This window comes from Dioscorea cayenensis, chromosome 17, assembly GCF_009730915.1.
Source record: "Dioscorea cayenensis subsp. rotundata cultivar TDr96_F1 chromosome 17, TDr96_F1_v2_PseudoChromosome.rev07_lg8_w22 25.fasta, whole genome shotgun sequence".
Taxonomy (NCBI): Eukaryota; Viridiplantae; Streptophyta; class Magnoliopsida; order Dioscoreales; family Dioscoreaceae; genus Dioscorea; species Dioscorea cayenensis.
In genome coordinates this window covers 20,074,362-20,101,438 of record NC_052487.1, presented here as the reverse complement: position 1 = coordinate 20,101,438, position 27,077 = coordinate 20,074,362, and the positions used below count along the sequence as shown (strand labels likewise).

Sequence of the window (27,077 nt, the reverse complement as noted above, 5' to 3'; positions counted from 1 at the left end):
GGTAATGGAATTTATGTAATTGACATTTTGATTTTTTGAAAAATTTAATTTGAATTGATCTTACTTACCGATAGTTTATGTTGGATTGTTTAATATGTTCACTAACAAAACCAAATATATATATATATATATAAATATGTTTATTTTAAAAAATATATAAATGTTAAATTATTTTAAAAAGAAAATAAATGTAAACTTTGGCCAATAGCTTGCTTACAATGCAACATAATTCATGAAGTTAATTTCTCACATTTAAATATGTGTGTACGTCTATGTTACACGGTATTAAAATCGGTTAATTTTGTTAGTTGTTTTCATATGTAGAATAATCGATTTTTTATTTTATTTTATTTTTATTTTTTACTTTTAAAGTAGGTGTCTAAATGCATATCTACTTTATGGTTTTTTGTCATTAATGGTTCATTATTAACTATCTCTAATGTAGTTGGTTCATGAATCATTACATTTATTCAAAAGTATGTTGGGTTTGATGTATATAATTCAAGCCTAATATTTCCCAAGCAAGCTCCGCGAAAGCCCATTTCTCAGGCCTATGAATTCAAAATCTATATTAAAAATGGTTCTCTACAAGAGATCGCAAGCTAGGTGAATGGCCTTCCGGGCCTTAACTTCATAGTCCCTTTGCGTAGATTTGCCTGCCTGCCTCTCTTTTGAAGTGTGGTCGTCAAAATTCTAACATGTAGTGTAGTCTTCTAAATTCTCATTCCCAATATTTTCTTGATTTGCAGGTATCATATTCTAGTTTTTGAAATTACGTGGAATTTGTATTTGTATTGAGGTTTCAAGAGGGAAAGTAAAGTAAAAGGAGGGTTAAGGAAAACTCTTACCTTGTGCCAAAAGGGGAAAAACTTCTAAAAAATTTTATAATTTTTAAAAAGACTATGATGCCTTCAATTCTTTTAATTAATTACAAAATTTTATTTTATAAGGAGGGTGTAATTAGTAAATTACTTTATTATATATTCTTTTTTAAGTCCAAACAAGGTATATCAAATAATTTCTTTCTCTTTTCTCTCACTCCCATTTCTTAATTTTAATTATTGTTATTTATTATTATTATTTTTTTGTTTTCAAAAATTCAGTTTCTTTGTGATCGGGACCCAATTCATAGAATAAGGGTGAAATGAGGGTGAGCTGATCCTTGGGTTTTAATCAGATCATTTTATAGGATTTTTCAGTTCATTTTCAGTTGTGGTTACAAGAAGCATCAATTTTATCCCATTTTTTGTAAAATTATGATAAATGCAAGTGGAATGAAAGATTTTTTGTACGCATTTCCTCCTTTTTTGTTTATAATTTCAAGAAGGTAAATTCTGTGTTTGGGATCCATTTTGTAATCATCAGTATGCTTTTCATTATGCTTGTTACATAAGTCTGTTTTGTAGCCTTTTGTTTGTGATCAAGATCCTTTTCATGAATAAAAGAATCTGTGTTTTATGAGAAAAAAATTGACGTTTGGATTTTCCGGGAAACTTGTTTATAATAGAAATATTTGATTGTTTCTATCTCATTTCAATGAAATATAAGAATGAAAAATACATCGAATGATATACAGAGCTTAATTGTGCTCTTATGTTTGTAGTTTCTTTGCTATTCAATGAGATTGCCATGGTACCTAATTAGTTCAATACGGTAAATATGGCGTGTTTTTAAGCTTTTATGTGATTAGAGATTATTCCTTACTTCTCTTCGCTTAAGATTATTTGATTGATTGTTGTGTGTTTACCTTGTCTTTAAGAAGATTGCCCCCTTTGCAGATTGCCTGTGAACAGAGTCATGATTGTTGTTAGATATTCAATTAGAAAGCATTATCAAGAAAGCTGATTTATTACTGGTAATTTGCTGTTTTTTAATTTACTTATATTCGTAAATGAATAGGTATTTATGCTCTAGAAACAAGAAGTGTCGATTTTTTGTGATTTGAGATCTTTTCAAGTGTATGTCTTATTTTTGGGTGAATTAGTTTGTTTCTGTTGGGGATCTATTTCATGTATTTAGATCAAGGAATTTGTGTGTTTTGTGCTGAAACTAAGTGTGTATTTCAAGAGACTTATTTGCTACTTTAAATATTTAATTAGCTAAAAAAATAATCTGTAAATGTGATAAAAACCTAAATGTGTGATTTATTTGCACCTTCAGATATGTTTGCTCTTATATAATATGTTTAAGGCCTAAAATGTTAACCACTCCATTTAATATTTAACCGAGGTTAAAATAACAAGCTTTCAGAAGACATTTGAATTGATATTTTATTGGAACTGGACTTTCTTCCCATATAGTATTAGATTATTGTGTGGCTGAAGTATAACAACATATTTGATCTTTTCAGTAGTTTACGAGGAAGGTGGCTAAGGAGAGATTGCATGCGATATCAAGCTCTGAAGCATTGTTGGGTGAGTTGATTTATTCATGGTAATTTGGCATTTCATGTTACTTTATGTCTTATTATTCCTCTTAGAAATTAGTCAACTTATTTAATAAATTGAATTGCTTTATTTTTTTTAATTGTACATGTAATTGACTTTGCTATAACGAAATCATGAGGCATTTTTTAAACTATCAATATATTTACCGCAATATTAGACTTGAATTAAGTATAATGATTAATTTTTTTTTTTCTTTGATGTTGTTCGTCTCTTGTAGTCGAAGTGAGAAGATAGAGCTATAGCGGTATTTTCATAGAGTAAATTTTTTGAAAGGTCACCCAACTATGGGTTATTTTCATCTGGGTCATCAAACTAAATTTTGAATCAAAAAGGTCACCAAACATTATGTAAGTTTCTCCGATTGGTCACTCGTTGGTTTTTCCATCCAACTATGGGGTGACATGGCCTCTCCAAGGTGATGTGTACATGCCAAATAAGCACTTTTATGTGGACATGCTTGGGTGACTCGGATTTTCCAGCTGCCATGCAAGCAAGTTGGATGGAAAAACCAACGAGTGACCAATCGGAGAAACTTAAATAATGTTGGGTGACCTTTTTGATTCAAAATTTAGTTTGATGACCCAGATGAAAATAACCCATAGTTGGGTGACCTTTCAAAAAATTTACTCCATTACTATAACCTAATTACAACCTTTGAAAATTAACAGAATCCCAATTACATATTTATGAAAACAATCCCAAGAAAATGTCAAATATTATTACATATAACCCTCTATAAAATTTCTATTTTATTATTTATATATACAAACAACCTAATCATAAATTTGATTTTTTTTTCCCTTAATATAACGTTTGAAAATTAGTACAATCCCAATTGAATATTTGTAAAAAAACCCTACAAAATATCAAATATATTATTGTCTCTTAATAAATTCAGATAGATTAGTTTATATGGGGACCATTTCCTGCAAAATCCAAGTTGAAAAAATTAGTATATATATATATATATATATATATATAAAATGAGAAATCCAATGAACTTCCACTGTCGTAGAAATGAACTCAGCCAGATTTTGAAACTCCACAGTCCACGGTGGGATGGGAAAACGGAGGACTCACCGCTAGAGGAAAGGACAGGGAATTAGAAATTGAGATCAGATAAGGGAGGTCTTGAGCAGGTCCTTATCCCCTTAAGAAGGCTGAGGCTGAGGGAGACGGCTAGGGAAGGCAAAAGGATGTGACCCTTCCTGAAAAGGTGTTGAAAAAGTCAAAAATGGCACGAGTTCCAAAAGACCGCTCATTAAAAGTTCTTGGGAAAGTGTTTCAAGGCATTTCCAGCCATTTGTAGGTGGGGTTCAAATGAGGTTATAGACATTTTGGAGGCTCTTATCAGCACGTGCAAAAGCAGGTGCTGATGGTGGAAATCTGTTTTAAAAAAGGAAAAATAAATAAATATTATAGTTGTGCATATACGTTATTAAAAGTTATACAACCGTTAAATAAACTAAATATAGGGATTATATAACAAATAAAAAGGTTAATTTATTTTAACTTGAGATTGTTGGATCATGTGCATATGACGAGGCTTTCATGCATGTCGCAATACAGAGAAAAATGAATTTATCTCCCATGATTACGAAGCTCAGGAATCTGTCGATTTCGGGTTTATCGTATTTTAACTACATCGTCTCGTGTGATGTAGTAAGTTTTTCAATGGATTATGGCGGAATTAGAAAGCGATTCTGCGATTCCATGCTAAACGGGGATGAGTTCGAGAAAAATAATTAACTCACATGTATTATTTTTATTTTTTTAAAAATAAAATTATTTGTGTTTTATAAGAAAAAATTACGGATATTTTATTTTGCTAGTCCAAGACTATAAATGCTATAAACAATATACGCATAAAACCACAAGCTTGAGTGGAAGTCCTAAACATTCACTGATCAAGCAATGAACAAAACCCTGTGAATAAAACAAAATCACTACAATAAAAATACCATAGCCCGTATATATCAAGAGCCATAAAAATCATAATCTAATTTTAAACATCACAATAGAGATTACCTTGAAATAACTTTCAAAAACACTATAGCCAACTGGGTGGCTGTTTAAGCAAACAAGTGTTGTTCATGTTTAGACAAATTTAAGCCAAGCCCATGTGTTGTAACACGAATAATATGAATGAAGAAATAACAAAAATAATACATGCTGAAAATCACGACACCAAAACTTTAACACCCATTCCCAATCTAAAAATAACTTATATCTTCAGCCAGACTAGAAGATACTTCTCGCAGCACGAAACACCACCGATACTGGATACTGAAGAAATAAGTTACTGCTGCTTGCACTCAGCTGGTTGATCAGCCTGATGACTTCGTCCAGCTCGGGTTCCTCCTGTCTTCTGTAGAATGACAAGATCATTCATTCAACTTGTTGTGGGTGGACAAAACTTGGTATTTACAACTGATGGATTGCAATTTTCTATGGAAAATGCTGACTAGAACTTAAAAATTTACCTTCTTCCCAGCTTTAGGTTGCTCCTCTACCTCTTCGTCTTCATCTTCTGATTCTTCATCATCCTCTTCAATAACTTCATCTTCATCATCATCATCTTCCTCATCATCATCATCCATGTTCTCAAGTTCAACACCTTCAACAGCTTCACCAGTGAACCATGAAACAGCATGAGGTATTATCTTGTCTCTAATAGTGGAACTGCATACAAGGACACATAAGATGACATTCAGGATACAGTCCTGTTTCCAGGGCATGCTAATATATTAAACCTTAAGTGGAGGAGACAGGAAGTATCATTTTTTTGTGTCTATCTTAGAAGTGATTCTTAGAGTGTCAAGTGGGTACCCAATATCATAATCTTGCTCCATTTGACTCTGTAGTTGATCAGCCTGGAAAAATGAATACAAAGAAAAAGGAGTAAGAACTGGAAGCTGGTGCTTTTTTATTTCTTTTATTGACTTTAACTTTTCTGTGGTTAGGTTTACTTACAGTGTCAACATCAATATCGTGATCATCTTCGGGAACTTCAGGAGGGTTGAAGAAATTAAAGAAACTTTCACATTGTTCAGTTTTTGTGATGGGCTTGGCATTCTTTGATCCTTTCTTTGGCTTCTTTCTCAGAATCTTCTGGGTTAAGCACTTCTCTGGATACCAGTCTATCTCAGTCCTGCCAAACAGTCAACAGCCATTGTGTTTAGTTCCTCAATTAGCAGGATTAGTTATCTTCTGGAACACAAAGAAATTTCAGGATTAAGGTTTACCCAATTGCTTTCTCCAAAATGGGCTCATCATCATCATCAATCATGTGATAAATTTTTGTCAAGATAGAGTTCTTGAAGAAAGGGTTTGTGTCAAAGAAGAATTCAAGCTTGAAACCCTTTGGATTTTCTATCCTGTACCACTTGATATCTTTTAAATACTTCAGTGCAGCCTCATCGCGTTCTTGGATCTAAATTTTAAAAAAAAAAAAGAAGAAAGAAAGAAAAAGAAGAGTCAGAAATTATAAAAAATACAGAACCCTCGTTGCCACCATAACAAACATGCATAGAAAAATCAAAGGCATGATACTCCCTTACCTCCTCAGCTAGCAGTTCATGATTTTTCATGGCAGTCAACCAAAAATCAGGGACTCCTTTCACTGTGATGCAAGAGAAAAATCAGCACAAAAAATTAATAAATGATCTGCACATATTTGAGGTTAATGATGAAACCTTCAATTGCATTATCTGCAGCAACTGTTCCTTCTGTAGTTTCAGATTCAACACATTCCACTTCAACCTCACCATTCACAATTTCATACCGCTGAACAAAGGGGACAAACAATAATGAGATGTAATGAAAATATTCCTACCAAACAGAACAAAACCAAGGACTACAAAAGCTTTTATTGCTCAACTTAAAAAATACCTTGCCATATAATGGTTCATAAAGTTTCTGATACTTAGCTTCAAGGGCAGCTCTTTCCTCGAAGAACTTAGCTTCAAACTCGTCATGCTGACTCTGAAGAAATATAAAAACAATTATGATAAACTACCCCAACAAGAAGGCACTATGTTATACTTTAAAAGAAAGGTCTAATCGACTTATTCTTTACATGAAAGCAAGTTTCAAAAGCATTAGAAGCACCACATTAGTTCAACCAGCTAGTGAATAAAATCACTATACCAGAACATAAAAAGCTTCAAAAGAGTTCAGAAAGAAATACAGACACTAATAGAAAAAAAAAAAAACACTTAATGACAAGTGATCCAGTAAACATGATGAAGAATATCCCCTTCTAAATATATTATATACAGCAGTTTACTTATAACTGATTAACATGAATTGATAGGTGCCAGAAACCGATGAAACATGAAGTACTCTTTCTGCATTTAGAAAAACAGTAAAATTAAATGAAAATTCCAATAAATCTGATCATCATTTCATAACGAGCTAGTTGAACTTTAGGAAGCCAACATACAGAAAGATGTATAATTAATGTCTAAAGTACATAACTAAACATCACCCAACCCAGAGTGTTGTCAAGGACAACACAGAGCTTTCAAAATTGTACCTCGCTTTGCATGAAGACAACACAAATTCTTGGCTAAGGTAAATTTCAGCCCAACATAAACTATTAAGTAGATAGATATAAACAAGAATTATAATAATACTCCGTGAAATTGTGCCAACAAAAGAATTAATTGACCACAACTTACCTAGGCAAAAGAAACATTGCTTGGGTAATTGCAGCCAAGACAAATAATTGTAATTAACATTGTTCTTGATGAAAAAAATATGATTTTTGCAGAGTAGTATTATAAACACAGATAAAATATTGAAACAAAATCTAAATCCACAATAACAGGCTCTAAAACCCTTGGCTCAATCTTCCAAACGAGATGCAAGTATTCAAGATTTAAGTAGACCATATTAATAATCAGATATTTCAGTGACCAAACAGTCTACTGAAGCTCACACGCAATGAAAATTAAAATAACAAAAAAACTCAAAAAGCCAAAACCATAAATTCTAAACAACAAACAATGATCATTATTGGACAGCTAAAAAGGAAACCATACCTGAATCTCTCGTAGGACCTCAACACGCTTCCTTACAATGGGCGACAAGCTCTCAAGCACATCAGTCTGCTGCCCCACCAAGCTCTGCAACTTGTTCTGCAATCCAAACAACATCAAAACCCTAGCTTTCCGCACAAAAACACAAAACCAATAAGAGCGAAAAGCAAAAAATACCTTACCTTTAGAGAATTAACAAGGTTCGCTCGATCCTCCGCGCTAAGCTCTACAAAACCACGGTAAATCTTCGCTCAACAATGCAGAGCAAAACACAAAACAGTAGAGAAAACGAAAAAAAACCTGGCGCGTTGGCGGGGAGGACCGAGCCAAGATCGGCGAGGTTGATGCCTTCCTGCTTCTTGTCACCGGTCATCGTCTCGATCGCTGCCTCTCCGCCGCCGAAGAAGAGGAGCAAGCAAGAGAAAAACCCTAGAAACCCTAGCACGGACAGGAAGAGAAAGATAAAGCGAGAAGAGGGTTTTTGTTTATATAGAGAACTCAAAAAGCCGGACTAACGTTTATTTTTTTATTTATTTATTTTTTTACTAATATGTTTTATAAAATCTTTTATTTTTATTATTTACACAAAATTATTTAAAATTTTTTTGCTTCAGCATATGGCTATTTTTTTTTAAATATTGCATTTTTTTTAATTATATATCAAAATAAGTATCTTTTAGATTAATTACCAAAATACACAAAAAATACCATGTAGTGTACTTACATGGTACTTTTTGCACATGGGTTATATTTAATTTTTTTTAATTTTATAATAGTTTTTTTATATGAAATTTTACATTTACAACCTTATAAATTCTTTAAATTAATTTTTTTCACAACTCTATTTAAATTTTACAATGGTTTTTTTTATATAATATTTTACATTTTAGTCCTTATAATTTTTTTAAATTAATTTGTTTTCTCACAACCCTATTTAAAATTTACAATGGGTTTTTAATATAATATTTTATGTTTAAGTCCATATATTTTTTTTTAATTTAAATTCTTTCTAACATATATCATTTGAAATAAAAAAAAAGCTGAAATCATACTCTAAACGGATGAAAATGATAATATATATTATAAAAAGATTACGACAATCACATATTACTGACGACTACTTGGACCAGGGTGCATTAGGACAATTCGGACGTACTATGACAATCGAAATAGAATCAGTGACAAAAATTTTGAATTTAAAAAAATTATAAGAACTAAAACGTAAAAATACTTATATAAAACCATTGTAAAAATTTAAATAAAGTTGTGAAAAAAATTAATTTAAAAAAAATTTGTAAGGTTAGTAAATGTAAAATTTCATATAAAAAAACTATTATAAAAATTAAAAAAAGAAAATTTAAATATATCCCAGTGCAGAAAAATACCACGCAAAGTGCAATCGCATTGCTCATAACGATTTCTGAATTAATCTAAAAAGATACTTATTTTGTGATATAATTAAAAAAATTACAATATTTAAAAAAAAAGCCTCAGCATATTCGCATCTATAAGTGGACATTTTTGTTCTTGAAATAATAAAATTATATATAATTTTTTTTTTCAAAATTAAATGGTTATGCAAGGTACCTAAATATCAATATATTTATATATATGATAAAAATGACACACATATATATATATATATATATATATATATATATATATATATATATATATATATATATATATATATATATATATCATCTGTCCTCCTTTCTTTCCAACATCGGTGATCGTAAGTTGTGGACCTTGTGGTGATGTGAAACTAATTTAAAATATTGATCTTGTGCTTCTTGATCAAATTTGGACACTAATAAATCAATTTATTTTTTTAAAAAATTCATAAAATGTAAGGCTGTGTTTGATTAGCCTTTTTTTCCCTGTAAATTTTTCTAGTAGTCATTTTCAAGCTAAATAGGCTGTTTGTTTGCAGTGGAAAATTTTTCCACAAACTCTGTCATATAACCCTATTTTCCCTCAAATCAGTAGAAAATTTTTCCTGCCTCCACTCTGGGAAAAGTTTTTCAGGGAAAAACGTAAGGGGCTATGTGAAAAAATAACGTGGATTGAAATATTTAAAATAATTTTTTTAAAAAAATTTAAAAGAAATTTTTTTTCTTTTCTTTCAATTTTTTTTAAAACATAGATACATTATAATATTTTAAATAAATTTATCCAGATTAGTGAACAGATCCCGCGAAGTTTTTATGGTGAGATTCAATTTTACGTAGCGTTGTTATAATTTTAAAATAATTTTTTTAAAAAATTTAAAAGAAAAGTTTTTCGTTTTCTTTTAAATTAAAAAAATATATATAACTTGATAATATTTTAAATAAATTTATCTAGATTATTTTGATGGTAAGATTCAATTTCACGTAACGCTGTTTATAATTTTAATAATTTTTAAAAAAATTTCAATGGAAAATGTGACTTTTTCCAAGAAAAATTGATGCAATCAAACAGAGGTTTTTTCCATAAAAAATGTTTCATTTTCCGTGAAAAATAAGATCAATCAAACAACAAAATCTGAATTTTCTATAGAAAATTTTTGATTTTCTAGTTAGAAAATAATGCCAATCAAACAACTATTTTTTTATTTTTCATGTAAAATTTTTCCATGAAAAAATTTTCTTTTCCAGCCTTACCAATCAAGCACCGCCGTAATGTAAAATTGTAAATAGATATCAGTATTGAACCTATAGTTCGATCCAACATTTGAAAAAAAAATAAAACCAAAATATCTAACAGCCGGATTTTATCCCATTACGCAAAAATGGGGTGTATAATGAAGAGAGAAAAAATATATAAAATTATAATTTTTAAATTATAGTTATGAAACTATCAATTGTGAATACAACACTAGGGAATCACGGAGGAGTACAATATTACAAGTATTTGTTTTAACAACCTGCAAAGTTTGAAGTAAATATTTTTTTTTGTTATCATTTTCTATTTTATCTTAATCTTACTTAGATTTAAATGTATAAGTTTAGAATACAATTTTTAATAAAGAAATTAAAGAAAACCATAAAAATATATTTTTTTAAATAAACCTTGAAATTTTATAAAATTACTTAAACCACACAAAAATTATACCAATTTATTGAACATGAAATTAAACTGAAAATTACACATGAAAGTTAAACCAAGCAACACAGAAAATTTACCAGAGAAACCAAGTTCATAAAAGTTAAAAAAATTCAACATTCTTCATAAAAAGGTTTTCACTATCTTTCAGATATTGTTTATAAGATAATTAAGAAGAAATTAAACATCATTACAGATCGGTATAACATCAAACCAGACTACCACTAATCAGTATTAAGTTTGTATGTGCAGATTAATTAACATTTAAGAGCACAGCATGAAACTGAGAAGGCATAAGCTGTTATTGCATTTCTATCCTAATGAAACAAGAGAAATCTTATAGCCACCCAAAATCATCGCCTCGACACATGTCATCTGAGATTTTAGCTTGTACTTGTTCTTAATTTACCATTTTTAAGCCTGCAAAGCAATGCATGAAATAGTTTGTAATCTAAGTTAATATAAGAACTCTCCTCTGACGAGGAATTAGTAGTGCATGAAATAAGAATTGACTGCTTACCAAAATGAATCTTTCTTCTCTTGTGCCAGTAATTCCTCAAAGGAGATATCAGCAAATTCTGTCGGCTGATCCAACTTATCCTTCAGCTCCATGTTGGTACCAATCTCAAGCATCTATCACGAAAGAGAGAGTGAGTTACAAACTTTCTGGTTCATAAGAAATGGTGCACGGGTGAACTTACAGTTTTATATGCAGGAGAAAGCTTAAGTTGTTCTTGGAGCAAATTATAGACGGCTGCATCCTCCTCTAATCTTCGATGTTCTGCCTCTAACTTATACAACTGCAGATACAAACATGTATTGCATTATTTGAAGTTTATGTTTAAAATGGGCGGTCACACACAAAAGTAGCAATAGCTGATAAATGACTAAAACCTGTTGGCAAAGGCGATCAAATGAAGACCTATCTGCTTTACATACAAGCGCCTTTTTTATCTTAAAACTCCGTTGAATTATATCAGATCTGCAGAAGGTAATAAATATAAAATACTTTGTATGAGTCTTATTGCATGATATATATACCAAACAGCTAGGGAGGGAAAAACAGTATTCATTTAAGAGGGAACATACTTGTGCTGCAACTCATTTCTGGCCTCGACCAGGCAATTGACAAATTCACCTACCTGTGAACACAATTGGAAAATATGAGTTAACATATACTGTAAGTAAAAGCATGGATAAAGAATTTGAAAGGAAAGACAAAAGAAGGTAAACATAGACCAAAGAACTGCCTTGCTATCAAGTATCATACCACAAAAAAAATATTATGCTAATAACTAATTGCTACAATAAAATATAAATTAAAAATTCATGAGTGTTTTGGAGAAACAAGGTTTCCTAGTGGAGACTCAAATCTTGATGCAGAGCCATTTAGGCTAGTGACCAGACTATTGTGGCATGTCATAAAGCTAATAAATTGACAGACAACAGTTCATAATATGGAATTATATCAAATAAAAAGAAGAAAATATTAGCTTGATGATTAAACAAGGTGAAGAAAATGATGCTGCATGCAATTAATTTAATCCCTGGTTGCTCACCAAGAAATCTGAATTACGGCCTACATTCTTCTTACATCTGATATACCGCACCCTTTACTATTTCTAACAAAAACAGACTTTGTTCAATTGTCATAAAATCCAGGAGTACCCCCTTTACAGAGCATTTTTTAGCACCCACCTTAGTGAAATTCATTGATAAAATTTAAATGGTGAACCATGATTATAATAATCTTCAAGTTATTCTAAGCATCATTCTATCATTGTTAAGCAAATGCTCCTAGTCCCTTGGCATAAAGCCTCAATGTGAAGGGTTTATCAAATGCTCAAGTATAACAAACACTACCATTCAACCTCAAATGGAGAATTCATTTCTGGAAAAATGTTCAAATGACCCTCACATTTTGACAAGTAGATTTTGGCTTAATATTGCCCAGTGTAACTCTAAAGGCAGCCAAATAAATAAATTAAACCTGAATGAGCCACAAAAAATTTTGAAAGCAACCTCAAAATCTTCCCTAAGGTGTTTTGACTCTGCCAAATGGCATACATTCAACACTAGGAAAACATGTGGGTTTTCCATGTGAAAAAAATTTAGCCTTTCTACAGAGTTTTGGCAACAATCGCATAATGTAAACATGCAGAGCATGTACTTATACATCAGTTCCAACATAAAGTAATAAATCATCTTAGATTTTAGTAATCTCGTCATTGAATGATTTCATTTTTCAAAAGAAAGTTTATGTGCATTTTTCCAAATTTTAACATTCCATCCTCTGAAACTCTTATGAGGAAAACAGATTCATGAACATAACCATCTTTTAGTTGTTGAATCTATGCACTTAGACTGCCGACAAGCTATCCAACTATCGAGTTTCCTTGAACAAGGGTGTGTGATAAACGACAATAACAGCAATACCATTAAAATTAACAACGCATCAATTTAGTCATGAGTGTCACTCGCTAAAAGATTAGTTTCCAATATAATCCAAGAAGTGCAAATCATCAAAATGCATCTTTAAGGAATTAATAGCATGATTTCACAGATCAAACTATGAAAAGGCACCAGCTTGAAAGCAAAGCAGATAATGAATTTCACTGCCAAAACAATGCAGAAGATGAAAACTTTCAAACAATGGAACAAACATGAGAGCATTTCCAAACACACAAAATCCAGATACAGAAACTAATTGCAAAAATTAAGGAGAAAAAAGAACGAAATTTGAAGGACCTGAGCCATGGTAAGGGATTTGTCCTGATTGGATTTCACCAGCTGATCATACTGCAGCTTGATCTTCCTCTGCGTAGCACTCGCGAAGGACGAGAACGGATACATGCAATCATCAAGCACATCCTTTCTCTTCTCCACCTTCTCATCCTTCCCAACGACATCACAAGCCACTCCCTTCCCAGCATCCGATCCACCGCCAACCGCTTCCTGCCTCTTCTTCCTCCCTCTCCTCTTCCGTCCTCTCTGCTCCCCATCCTCCAACGCCAACTTCTCCTCGGCGAGCCCTTCCGGCGGCGTCGCCGGATTCTGAGGTAGAGCAATGGGTGCCTCTTTCGTCGGGATCCCTTCTTCAGCAAAACGATGGCGGCCGCCGCGACGGGACCTAGTGAAGAGGAAAAACCAAGGAGAGTAGAGCAACAACGAGAACCAGAGCTAGGGTTAGGATCTGAGAAGCCTCCATGGATGCGAGAAGAGCTTCATCTCAAAGAGAGAGAGAGAGAGAGAGAGAGAGAGAGAGAAGAGAAGAGAGAGAATGAGAAGGCGGTGCTCTGTGCTTCTTATTTATTTATTTAATTTAATTTATATACGTAAAAATAAATAAATAAATAAATTATTTATTTATTTATTTTTAAAAAAAAGGATGCTAAGGAATACGTGTGAAGAGGGGGAGACCTGGGACTTGTGAGGTCTCTTACTTCAGTGGTTGGGATTTTGTTTTTTCTTTTTAGAGGCTATGGATCATTTCATCCTGTTTTTTTCCATGACTTCTTTCTTTTTGTCTTTTAATATTATTTTATTTGTTCTTTTTATCTTTATCTTCCTTTGAAATTTCAGTTATACCCTTCTATTATAGGATTATTATACAAGAATACATCTGTAGCTGAAAATTTTTTTATATATATAACAAAATGAATAAATCATGGGATTGCATAAATGTGATGTTAGGGCCGTTTGGTTCGTGGTAATGACATATTACCACGTAACAAGATTACCATATTAACATGAGTGGGAATGTTATATAGTTGGGAATATTGCGGTAATTTAATATAACCATGTTTGGTTGAAATTCTTATTACCGGGAATAATTCATTACCGTGTTTGGTTGTCATGGTAATCAATTTGTTAAAATATAAAAAGTTATAAGATTACCATGGTAATCCAAAATAGACACCAAATTTGGTGATAATAGGATTACTATTTTTTTGGTAATATTTATAAGTTGATAATGTGATATTACCATCAACATTACCACCGGTGCAATACCAAACGTGGTAATATTTTCAGATTACTACATAACACGTGATAATCTTTCTACATTACCGTGAACCAAACGGCCCCTTAATACTGTAACACATTCCTAACCTCATTTTGCATGAGTTTAAATTAAATTTTAAACATATTTTCTCAATAAAATTTTAAATATTCTATGCAATATCTCAATATCATTGACTATAGCTATAACTACAAATCAAAATTAGTATTATTTGAATTATTAGATTATACTAAAATTGTCTTTCAAAAATTTGTTATTTAATCATTTTTTAGCAATAAAAATATATACAGTAAAGAGTTTTTGCATGAATAGAACTAAACAAATCTAACATTTACGGGCGTCTCAATGAGGTAATGTCATTACTATGATATTTTGGTGTAATTTAAAGGATTTGAGTGCATTCCTCTTTAAATATATATGAATTTAAGCCAGTGGAGGAAAAAACACACACATTTTGCTAATAATAACCTGACCCCACTCAAATGACTTAACGTGAAAATTAAATTTTAAAAAAAATTATATTGGCTGGAAAGTAAACTGACTTCCATATTTCTCCTGCCAGTTGTGTGAATTTCTTGCCACAAGATTTTTTCTGTGCATCTACTTAAAGTTATAAGGCGGCTCATTTGCTGCCGTCAGATGATGCCAAAGAACATTAAATAAATATAAACACACACATATATATTAAATAATTCTGGCTAAGAAAAACTCTAAAATAGAAATAGGAGGTTCATTGCATATTTGCAATGACTGATACTCGGTACAGTGTTTGGTGGAAAATTCAGCCTTAGTTGTAGCTAAAGGAATGTGACAATATACTCAAGTGATTACTGTAATTCACTGAGGTAAAGTTTAGAGAAACATCAGTAAATCAAAGTGAAGCTTCCGAAATGGATTCAACTTATCTTTTTTGAGTTGCAGAGTGCATAGTCAACTTTTTTCAGTATTCCTTCTGCATTTCCGACGACATTGTGGATGTGAAGCTTATGCGAGTGCTGGTAGTCTTCTCTTTCATTTCTCTTGTATCCTTCATGGGTTGTCTGGATTTCGCGTAATTGAAGGATGTTTCCTGTTAATAAATACTCTTTAGGAATTATTGGCATCAATACAAACTGGGAATGATAAATAGGTGACAATTTGCTCACTGGAAATTCATGCGCATTTCTGCAATTAGTTCAGAAGAAGCACCAGTTGAGAAGCCTAGCCTATGCATGAGCTCTTCCAAGCGATTCACGTCAGTTAGGTAAAGATATCCAATCTGAGAAAAATACGTAAACACTTTAATACTTGCACAATTTTATCAGAAGACTCTAGATTATTATTGGATGCTAATTAAATCAAACAAACAAATATGTTAATGAACCTTGAATGCTAAAATTCAGGCATCAAGTATCCAAACCCACCAGTGTTTCCAGTGAAGATGCTCTACTGTAGACAGCTACACCAGCTCGTTTTGTAGTTCGTGTTTTGCTGGAACTAATGTTTTTCCCCCACCGGAGAACATCTCTACAGAAAGAAATTTTACCACTTTCATGATATTGAAAATAATATGTATGTAAAAATCATATAAAAAGGCATGCATGGGTAGTAGGGTAGTACACTTGTATAATGGTCATGGATTCACAACTCAGTGCATTACTTGAGATTACAAAAAAAAAAAATGGAGAAAAACTTGAAACAAAAGCCAGATTTTTGTTATGCAAGAGAAACAGGAAATTGGCAGTTCAATGCCAAGAAAAATAAATGAAACAGAGAGTTGAGCTGATATATTGCTGGAAGCAAGTGGGCACACGATCACTGGGAATATGTTAAGAAATGAAGGACTAACAACAGCAAGAGTTAACAAAATGGTTGATAATTAATATGAAAAGAGGTAAACCTAGAACTCTTTAGGTTTCAATATACTCTATTCATCTACTCTGTATTTGATTTGTGATCAAAAGTTGTGTAAACGATAGCCACAGATGTCAACCACAAGCATGCAAACATTCGAGCACAATGTATTAGACAAGACTTTCACATGACAGCAGAATGAAAGCAAAGGTCTAGTACTTGCCTTTCCTCTTCCGTTAAATAGTCATCCTCAACAAGCTTCTTAAGTAATGCATCCTAAAAAAAGAGATGTTCTGATCAATTTGTTGTACTCTCTCAGAGAAGAAATAAATACACTAGTACTCCAGGCAACATTTAAAAGAACAATTAACAATAGAAAAAAAAATCAGGTGATATGCACAGAAAAATTAGCTCACTTAATGACTTTCATGCAGAACAAGGATAATGGTTGACATATAATTGTACTTCAAATTATTTTTTTTAACTCTGCCACACCTCACAAAAGAATATGATGACAAGAAAATAACTAATTTTGAATTTAGACCACCATGAGAATGACATTCATCTGTGTATCAATAATATCATTGCTGCCTGAGTAATCAATGCAAACCTGTGATTCACAGCGGACAACTTTCATTACACGATCATTGTATTCATTGATACTCAGGGGAGGAAACAAAAAGTGTCTCCGAGCATACAGCTGCAATGTAACAAATAAACTATTAGCAAATAACAGTTTTTTCAGGTTCCAAATTCATCAAATCAGAGAAACACCAAATAAGAATCCCAAATTAGAGATTTTAGACGACATTGGTAACATTATACCTGACAGGGAGGAAGCTTATACTCCAAACTAATACTTCAAAAACATAAAGCACAAAACACATAATTCAATATCCACTCTTTGTGAATATCAGGGTCCTCAATACAACTTAGTGTAGTAGTTTAACATAAATTAAGCGACAAGTTGATTGCTCACAAGAAAAGCCAATGTATGTAACAAAAACAAGAGGCAAAAACTTTCAGTTTATACATTCAAACAAGAATTCAACACACAGTGATATACATTATCCACTTCATAGTTCATAGGGAGTGGCAAAAAATTTCTATTTCCAACTCAAGCTAATTTTCACTTAATTTTGAACACCATAAGCAGATTTCAGCCTCAAATACATCCAAATACCAGATTCAGCCTCCTCAATGAACATTAATCAACATTTCATGCAAATCCAAAGCTAAACAAGAACAATTCAAGATAAACAAGAATTCTGAAGGTTTTACCTCATAAATGCAATCCCCCATATAAGCTAAAGATGCCGCGTTATAAGTAGCTCGAGGTTTCTTCACTTTGGGAGCAATCGGCAGCCATCTCTCGTACCCCAAATACTTCTCTTCCGATTTCTCTAACCATCAAAACCATAACCTATACATCAATCCTCACAGAATTCAAATTCAAAGACACCAAAATTCAGCAAATCAGAGTTACCTCGATAGCCATCGACACGATTAGAGCTGAGAATCTGGGAAGGGGGCATCACCTTCTCGGCGACGACAGCAGTGGTCGGAGATGGAGAAAGCGGTGTGGTCTGGAGGGTGGAGGAGCGAGGGGGATTGAAGGGCTTGGAGCTGGGATTCGTGTCCCACGAAGCGCGCACTGTGGAGGTGAATCGTGCGCAGGCGACGCCGGCCGTGCTCATCTCTCTCGGCGCAGCGCGCGGCCGCAAAGAGAGCTCCTTCCGCGCGTCGCGCGCTCAGAGGTGCTGAGAAGGACGACGATATCGGATAACTCGGATAGCAATATCACGGGTCTCTATGATGTTAACGGGCCCCCGGCCCAATAACTTTCTTATTGGGCTAAGACCCATAGCATGGCAATTTTATTACTATATTTGAATAAATAAAATTAAATAAATTTATAAACAGTAAATTTTAATATGAAATCATTGGCCAACGACCATTTGGTATATTGACATCAGGGTCTCTTGCGCAAGATGTTCGCCTCGAGTGTCGAGCGTGGCTCCCCGAGTTCGATCCCTATCTCGAGTAAGGTGAGGGATGACGGTTCGGTGGATGGCCTGGGCTCCCCACGTGTTCATCCCCGGGTTCCCTGAGCATTGTCTTTCTCAAAATAAAATCATTGAAATGGTTTGTTTTGTCTGAAATTATCTTTTAGAATTTTTTTTTTAACATACTTAGTATTGATTAAAATACATATTTAAAAATAAGGTTGGTTTAAATGATAGAGATTTTAATTGCTTAAGTAAAAGATTTTAATTTTGAATCTTTGTGTATGTAAAACGCTCTCTAAAAAGAACCTACGTATTTTTAAGGCATTTAATATTTTATTCCGGACTAGTTTAGAATTCGTAGCTCATAAAAAACAGATAGATTAAATTATTAAAAACTAATATATATATATATATATAAAATTAAAATTGCATAAGAATGTTTATGAGATCAGCATGTTAACTTGAAAGTATTTTGTTGGAGGTTATTTCATCACTTGAAATCTTCAAATTTGGGTGGATTCAGATAATTAAAATTTTGATGAATATCAGTTGATCTCTTTCATAAAAGCCATACAAACAATCAAAGTTGAACCTTATTCATTCATTAATTAAGTGCATAAAAAGAGTTAGAACATAAATTAATGTAAAAAGATGAAAATATAATTTAGAGAAGCACCTGGTGATGGGAACAGCATCTTGCTACTGTGGTGTCATAATATTGAGTCTTTAGTGGGAGATATGACCAATTATTGGTGGTTAATCTTTGGATAAGACTTTGTGTTTGTCTTAAAGCCAATGGTGTCACATCTACATGATGGACATTAATGTTTGCATTGGCTTTGCATCACACTCCAAATCAGAGCAGAAGTACTATTTAAATTCATCCTTTAAGGAACAAAGATAGCACTTTGGATGAATATTATAAAAAATATCATTTCATAGAAAGTGAAGATGATTGAGAGAGAGAAAGAGAGAAAGAGAGAAATCTTTGAAAGTTGAAACATCAATTCTGTGCAGAGGAAAGAGCACTAAGTGTCGGTTGATAATTGTGTGCAATGTTGACATTGCTTTGAGAGTGGTTGGTGTAGTGTTGTTAGGTAGTCTCTTTTGGCAATTCAATCTCAAATAAAAACTTTTTTTTTCCTTTTCTTTTCTTTTCTTTTGTTTTGCTGCCAAAATCTCAGACAGCAATTCAAAGTTTTACTGTATATTTTGTGATTTCTGGTTTTTTTTTCTAATTATTTTGATTAAGTTGTCAAACTGATTGAGTTAAATTTTATAAATTTGATCATGGATTAAATTTAGTAATCAATACTTTGTTAAAAATAGTGTTATCTTGTTTTTTTAATTAATAAACAAATAAATAAATCACCTTTATTCAGAAAAAAAATCAAAGCATTTCACAAAATAATAGAAGAACCAACATATCGATCCAAAATAAATAAATAAATAAATTAGTACAAGACATATTAACTTAGTGAAGTCATAGTCTCATGTGTGTGTTTTTTTGCGTTTGGTTTTTTAATATATCGTGACTTTATATTACTTGTGTTGATTTACTTTCAAACGCTTTGAAGTGAAAAAAACGTGGGAGAGATATTTCCCCAAAATAGTTAAAAGTATTATTAATAATTTTAATGTTAATTTTTATTGAAAGTGAAAGAGAACTAAAGTAAATCCACTTCAAATACATATTAAAATAAGTTTAGTTTAAAAAAAAATATTAAGTGAGAGAAGTGATTTGAGGATGAACAAACATTTGAAGTGAGAGGAAACTCATCTGTTTCACTGATTTTTTCATCACTTTAAAATAAATGAATACGTCTTACCCTATTAGAACAGAAGTAAAATACGTGAGTTTAAATTTAAAAATAAATAAATTTGTAAAATCAAAATTTATGTAATATCAAAATACACATTTAATCATTTTATATTTATTTTACATTAATTAGTGTTAGACATTCTCATTTTAATTAACATATATATGTTGAGATGTTGCAAGCAAACTAGCGAGAGTCATTCATTCTTATTGATCACCAAAAAGTATACATAAACATAATATTAAAATCACATGTCATATAATTTTTAGTGTATTTTTTTTATCACTTTCACATTAAAAGGAACTCTTTCTCTTGTTAAATAAGAGAGAGGTTGAGAGATCAACTTCGTTTTCACAATTTTTTATTAAATGAGCGCATTTTCTATTTTATTTTAAAAACTTTTTTTTATAAGATGAATTAAATAGTCTCATATCAAATATATATAGGATCAATCTTCTATGAATATTTATGGATAAGAAATCTACGGATGTCTATTTTCAGTTGTTGGATCTCGATCCAACAGCTAGCATAGATGAACAGTAGTTACTAGAGTAAGTAATTATTGTTCGGAACAATACAATGAATATAAATAATATTCATTAATGTTGGCTGTTGGATCGAGATCCAACGGCTGATAATGGACATCTATATATTTCTTATCTATGGACGTTTACAGAGGATGTAAATTCATATATATATATATATATATATAATATAAAAAAATGATAACTTGAAGTATTGAACCACAACACATCAAGAAACACATGTTGTAATGTTTTCATCATGACTCTTGGAGTTGATTAAAGGCCAAAAACATTGTATGACATGACACTCATTTTCTCTTTTTTTATGGGTGGCCATCCTTTGTTCACTTAGTAATAATAAGTTTGAAAGCAGAGAAAAACTAGCTAGGGGACCATGGTGGAGAAACAAAACAAAGGGTGAGTGAGTAGTCTTACAGTGAATGACCAACTGTTGAAATAACACCAAAGTACATGGCGCTGTTGATGCAAAGAGTGAAGATGAATCAACCCCACTTGCACTTCATCTTGCTCCACTTGTTCATGCTCTCTGCTCTGCAACTCTGCTGCAACTCTGCAATGCACTACATCACTAGTGTAAAGTCTTATCTTTGAACATTTTTCTGTATATATATATGTGTGTACTTAATTGTTGTTGTACAGGCTTGCACTAACAAAGGACAATGGCCTAATTGTTTTTTTTTACCTCTATTTTCATTTGTTCATGGACTTTGTGTAGTCATGTACTTTCTTATGAGCATCACTGAATATGTTCTTGTGTTTGTGTGGTCTGATTATTATTATTATTATTATTATTATTATTATTATTATTATTATTATTATTATTATTATTATGCTTTCTAGTTTGTTTGTTATCTGGGATATGAATCAGTTATTTTTATTTGTTTTATTGAAGGATACATTAATATGTACTTGTTTGTTTTTTAATCTTGAAAATATGCAATATGCATGCTTGATGTGAATCATGTGATTGTCTTATGGTAATTTGTATATGCTTCATCATCATCTAGAAATTATTAATAGAATAAGTTTTATAAAGTTGATGGAAGAGATTTGCTAATTGTATAAACAAAATGAATATTAGAGAAAAATATGTAAATCAAAAGTAATTTTTGTCATATTAGGTGTTAAAATGAAACTAGACTACACTTTCTCTTATTTGAAATGATAGAGATGTATAAATAAATTGAATTGTGGAAAAAAAACACTTGCGTTCAGAATTGAATATATTTTTATAATTATAAAAAATATAATTCCTAAAAAATTAATAACTATTCTCTATAATAGAAATGTGGTAAATAGCTAAATTTTTTTTAAATACAGACATAGCCACAACTCTTAATTATTCTCATAAAAGGGAATTAATTATTTCAAATTTTTTAAAATTTGTATAACTTCTTTATACGTCATTAATAGGTGTAAGTTTTTTTTTTTAAAAAAAAAAGAACAAACCATAAAATCAAACTATTGAACTTTTTGGTTAAAGGACTAAGTCACTTGTAAACGGGATCAAACAAAGAATATGGAGGATGATGTATGTATAAGTCATGCTTGCAATAAGAGTACAAGAATGGCAAAATAATTTTGAGATTGAGATTAAAGTGGAGAGGGATATGAATTTAAAGTGCTCAATAATGTCTGATGATAGTGGAAAGAAAGAAAGAAAGAAAGAAAGAAAAGAGAAAAGAAAAAGAAAAAGAAAAACAACAAAGAGTGAATGAGAAAGGAGGAGGTCCTTGAAAAATGATTGTCCTTTTAAGTTCCTCCATTGTCAAACAAAGAGTCCTGTTTGGATTCTTACAACTTGAGTCCTCAAAAAGTCATGACAGAGATCCATCATGTTGTCACTAAAATCTCATGCCCCTTTGGAACATTGCTTTGGATGTGAACCTCCTCCTACTATAAATTTTCTTTTTTTTTTTTTGTTGGAGTTTCTTTGATCATTTGATGGGAGAAACTATTTTTTTCAATGAAGGTATCATTGAACAACTTTTAATAATATCATATTTAAAATCCAACATATCTCTTAATGTCCAAAAATATTCATTATTATGTTTTAATGACAATTGTATAATAATGTCAACGACCACTCGGTCATTAATATAACTGGGTCTTTTACGCAGGATATTTTTATCTTTATTTAAAAAAATAAATTGGTTGAAACCTCAACTAATGTTTTTAAGTTCATTTTGTCACATAAAAAAAATTGATAATTAATTAAAAAAAAAAACAAGGGATCAATTCCACATATTTGGTCACACATTGATACTAAGTCATAAATGTTGACGCCCACCAAAATAATTGCAACCCATTCTTTCAAGCCACACTAATTAAAGAAAAAGAAAAGTAAAAATAAAATAAAATAAGGAACATATAAAAAAGAAAACATGGTCATATGACCAAAATAGTCTGCCGCTCCAACTTAGCAATTGACTAATAATAACACAAACATATCATAGGGTCAAAAGCTAACTCAATTCATGTGGTAGCAGAGAGTGCTCCCTTTTTTGGTCATCATTAAAGGCCATTAACAACATTCAAATATACAATCAATGAATAATATAAACAAAAAAGCAAAGAAGAAGATGAAGAAGAAAATGAACCAAAAAACTCACTCTCTCTCTCTCTCTATTTATATTTTATATATTTATATATAAAAGTACACAAGTCTTTGATGTCCTTCTTTACCATCTCTTCAAAAGTGGTGCAACTCCCAAGCATGGTAGCCCCCTTCTCTAGGCCCTGGCATACCCTAAAAAAGGCCACACAACCCTAAAAGCTGATGGCACTGGTTCAGTCTCACCCATTTGACCCACTCTTTAAATTCTCTCTTGTTGCTGTGTGTCTCTCTGATCTGATCTGAATCACACCCCCCAAACACACAATACACACACACACTCACATATATATATATTTTTTTTGTACAACAGTGCATGCATCAGTGTGCCATATAATAAAAAAAAAGGTCTACTTCATCAGTGTTCAGTGCTCAGTGTTCTCATGACTTTCCTTCCAACCCTTGTTAATTTCTGACCCACACGTGTGCACTCCCATGTCTTCTTCTATGTCTCCACCTTTCTTTTCACTCTTATGGGCATCCTCCTCTTCATTCTCACTGTTGGAAAGTTCACCACTTGGTCCTCCTCTGCCACCCACCTATATATATATTTTTCCCCCACCACCACCACCATCACCACCCTCAAAAATATTAAATAAAAATAAAAAATAAATGTCATCATGCATGCATATATATGCTTTGGATAAGTTTCCAAACAAGATCTTGTCTTAGATTTTCATGGTAACTATATATAAACTAGAGTTCATGTTCATGCCCACCGACACGTCCCATGAATGTCATCGTATCTTTGTCTAAGATTCTTGTTTGTCTTGTCTTGTTGGATTTTTTCACTCCTTTTTCACTCTCTCACTCTTCCACTTTTTACACACTGACACTGTGTTATATATATATATATATATATTTTTTCTTCATGGATCTACGTACGTGTATGCATGTAATGCATGTATATATGTATATATATACGTACGTGAAGTTTGTGACCAAATGGTGAAGAAATATGGAAGCTTCCAGCCTGGCAAGATCAAGCCCTGGGCATAACCTTTGCCCACCTCCAAATGCAGTAAAACCACAAGAATTCATGTCCTTGTCCTGCCAAAAACATAAAACAAATTAAACAATGTATATATATGTGAAGAAGAAGAAGATGATTACTTAGTAATTAGTTTTTAATTACCTTCCATCTCCATGGATTGAATTTGTGTGGATTTTCATGTATGGATTCATCAAGATGAACTGATCTGAAGTATGTGAACACACACCATCCTTTTGGTATGAAATGGCCTTTGATCTCCATGTCCTTCATTGCCATTCTTATGATCCCACTAATTATGTTCCCCAATCTCAATGTCTCTGTTATAACCTGTTGTTATTAATTCATACATAAATGTAAATGATAATTAATTAATTAAGATTATTAATATATATAATCAGCAGAAACACTTACATCCTGTGTGAATGTCAAAGATAAGTAGTCAGTCCAGCTCAAGCTTGATTTCTGCTGTTTCAATTGCATGTTCTCATCCTGCAGTAGTAATAATAATAATAATAATAATAATAATTAGTAGTTAGAGAAAGAGATTGATGAGTGATTGATTAGGAATTAACTAATTTAATACCTCCAATTGCTTAAGTGCTGGAGGGCAATCACTGAGGTATTTGATGGCAAGAGTGACAAGAATTGGGACCGAGTCTTCTCCAGGGATCATCAAATCAATCATGTTGTCAGAAATAAGATCATCGTTTAGCTGATTACTGTTGTCATTCAACAACACATCAATCACATCTTTTGGTGTGTTCTGATGATCACTAGTATTACTGTTCATCATCATCATCATCATCCTCCTCTTTTTCTTCTTCTCTTTGATTATCTTCTCCACAAGCATCACCATCCTCTTCTTAGCCTGTATTTTATATTTAAAAGAAAGGAAAAATAACTGAATTTGTTTTATTTATTTATTAATTAATTATCATGGTCATTAATGAATAAAAAAAAAAACAGAAGAAGAGATGTAGGCTTGCCTGCAGTGATTTGTAGAGCCTACATCCTGGCAGCTTCACAGGCAAAGACATCAACCCAGCAATAAATTCCTGGAAGTTGTGCTTTAGGAACTGCATTTCCTCACCAGGCTCCAATCCAATCAAGACTCTCACCAGTATTTGAAACACAATCTAATGGTGAAAACAACGGGTAGGCAACACCATTAAATTCTCACACAAAATTAAATAAGAAATAAATAAATAAATAATTAATTAATTAATAAAAAAAAATAGAAAGAAAGAAAGGAAACATCATATGCATACATGTTTGGTTTCATCTTGGATGAAGATGAGCTGATTATCCTGCCAACCAGACATCAAATGCTGGACGTACTTATGCATGTCAGTAGTGATCTGGGACTTGAGAAGAGGGGACTTGAAGAAAGCTCCAATGAGACCATGAACTCTTCTATGAAGCCCACCATTGATGAGAAGTATGGATGACTTTCCCATAAGCTCTGTTAATGACTTTGGATATGAAGGCACAAAAGCTTTTGCATCACTTTGTAGGACTACCCTACTAACCTCTGCATCTGTTGACACTATTGTTGGACTCCCAAATATATGTGACTTGAACACCTTCCCATACCTTCACAAATCATCATAAAACTTACAATAAAAACTAAGAAGAAGAAGAAGAAGAAGAAGAAGAAGAAGAAGAAGAGCATGAGTGTGTGTGTGTGTGTATATATATATATAAAAATATATGAATATTGCTTACAAGAGTCTGCGTTTATTCATGAAGGATTCAGGATGAGGAGAATAAGCACAAGAGATGAACTCAAGAGTCTCTCCAAAGAAAGGCCAGCCAAGAGAACCACTAGGAAGTTTGGCAGATCTTGATAAGTTCTTCCTTGATGATCTCTTTCTCTTGTTGAAACGTGTGGACATGAAAGTGAGCAAGATGATGATGCTGATCATGAAGAACAAAGTCATGCAAACCATGTTGTTGAAGTCCATCTCTGAGAGTAGATAACTAAAGAAGCAATATATATTAGTAATAGTACTACTACTAACTCAAAAGAGTAGAAGAGGCCACAAGCAATCTTATATATCCATGAATAAGATGATGACAAGAGTGATGACAGCAAGAACAAAGAGGAATCTAGAGAGAGAATCAGAGATAGATATATGTGAAGAGAAGGGAATTAGAGAGAAGCAAAGGATTGGATTGTATGGGAATTTGGTGTTCGAGAAGGAAAAGTACAAAAGAAGAAGGCAAGAGGGTGCAGTGTGCAGCATATGACATATGGGGGACCAATTTTTGTTATTCAATTTTTAAATAGATGGGTTTAGTCCCCACGCCTAATGATGGCATGGTGGCGCTCTTACCGTGCATCTCCCCCCTCTCCTCGTGCACTCATGTGAAGTCCAATCAATTAACACACACACACTCTCTCTCTCTATAAATATATATATATATATATTTTTTTATATTTTTGCTAATATGTGTATATATGTGACAGTTTATGCTACTCTGTTTTTAGATTTTGGTTAAGGTTTTAGTGTTTACATAAATGATATTATTATCTATTAAATGAGAAGGAAAACATAAATTGGATTTGTTTCTTTGGTGTGTGTTGTGTGTTGTGTGTTGTGTGTGTATATATATATTGAGGAAAAAACAGAGTTGAATGTATATATGGGTACCGACAGACATT

General features: G+C 32.1%; 4 protein-coding genes and 1 long non-coding RNA gene across 6 annotated transcripts; 1 reads left to right on the top strand and 4 right to left on the bottom strand.

Annotated features, from left to right (window-relative positions):
• The first annotated feature begins 1,594 nt into the window (after positions 1-1,594).
• On the top strand, positions 1,595-3,768 carry LOC120281332. 2 transcript variants are annotated; one of them, XR_005542538.1, is made up of 3 exons: positions 1,595-1,855; positions 2,354-2,414; positions 3,496-3,768. It is a non-coding gene; the product is annotated as an uncharacterized LOC120281332 (long non-coding RNA). The 2 variants fall into 2 exon arrangements; XR_005542539.1 differs by having other exon boundaries at positions 2,351-2,414.
• A 674-nt stretch (positions 3,769-4,442) lies between these two features.
• LOC120281346 (nucleosome assembly protein 1;2-like) lies at positions 4,443-7,941 on the bottom strand. The gene is made up of 11 exons (XM_039288194.1): positions 7,790-7,941; positions 7,672-7,715; positions 7,493-7,588; positions 6,339-6,431; positions 6,143-6,233; positions 6,008-6,069; positions 5,693-5,880; positions 5,421-5,598; positions 5,277-5,320; positions 4,931-5,129; positions 4,443-4,815 (listed from the first exon to the last, which is right to left on the bottom strand). The coding sequence occupies exons 1-11, from the start codon at positions 7,860-7,862 to the stop codon at positions 4,747-4,749; spliced, it is 1,137 nt and encodes a 378-aa protein (XP_039144128.1). The 5' UTR covers positions 7,863-7,941; the 3' UTR covers positions 4,443-4,746.
• A 2,757-nt stretch (positions 7,942-10,698) lies between these two features.
• LOC120280616 lies at positions 10,699-13,865 on the bottom strand. The gene is made up of 6 exons (XM_039287493.1): positions 13,325-13,865; positions 11,666-11,718; positions 11,471-11,558; positions 11,278-11,376; positions 11,097-11,209; positions 10,699-10,996 (listed from the first exon to the last, which is right to left on the bottom strand). The coding sequence occupies exons 1-6, from the start codon at positions 13,427-13,429 to the stop codon at positions 10,960-10,962; spliced, it is 495 nt and encodes a 164-aa protein (XP_039143427.1). The 5' UTR covers positions 13,430-13,865; the 3' UTR covers positions 10,699-10,959.
• A 1,392-nt stretch (positions 13,866-15,257) lies between these two features.
• Positions 15,258-18,207, bottom strand: LOC120280615 (mini-ribonuclease 3-like). Its single transcript, XM_039287492.1, has 7 exons — positions 17,917-18,207; positions 17,712-17,833; positions 17,041-17,130; positions 16,654-16,706; positions 16,001-16,103; positions 15,743-15,855; positions 15,258-15,666 (listed from the first exon to the last, which is right to left on the bottom strand). Exons 1-7 carry the CDS (start codon positions 18,125-18,127, stop codon positions 15,627-15,629), a joined length of 732 nt encoding a protein of 243 aa, XP_039143426.1. The 5' UTR covers positions 18,128-18,207; the 3' UTR covers positions 15,258-15,626.
• Positions 18,208-23,304: 5,097 nt separating this feature from the next.
• Positions 23,305-26,637, bottom strand: LOC120281370 (cytochrome P450 90D2). The gene is made up of 8 exons (XM_039288212.1): positions 26,138-26,637; positions 25,681-26,005; positions 25,399-25,548; positions 24,996-25,280; positions 24,824-24,901; positions 24,554-24,739; positions 24,347-24,468; positions 23,305-23,957 (listed from the first exon to the last, which is right to left on the bottom strand). The coding sequence occupies exons 1-8, from the start codon at positions 26,374-26,376 to the stop codon at positions 23,864-23,866; spliced, it is 1,479 nt and encodes a 492-aa protein (XP_039144146.1). The 5' UTR covers positions 26,377-26,637; the 3' UTR covers positions 23,305-23,863.
• Positions 26,638-27,077: the final 440 nt, after the last annotated feature.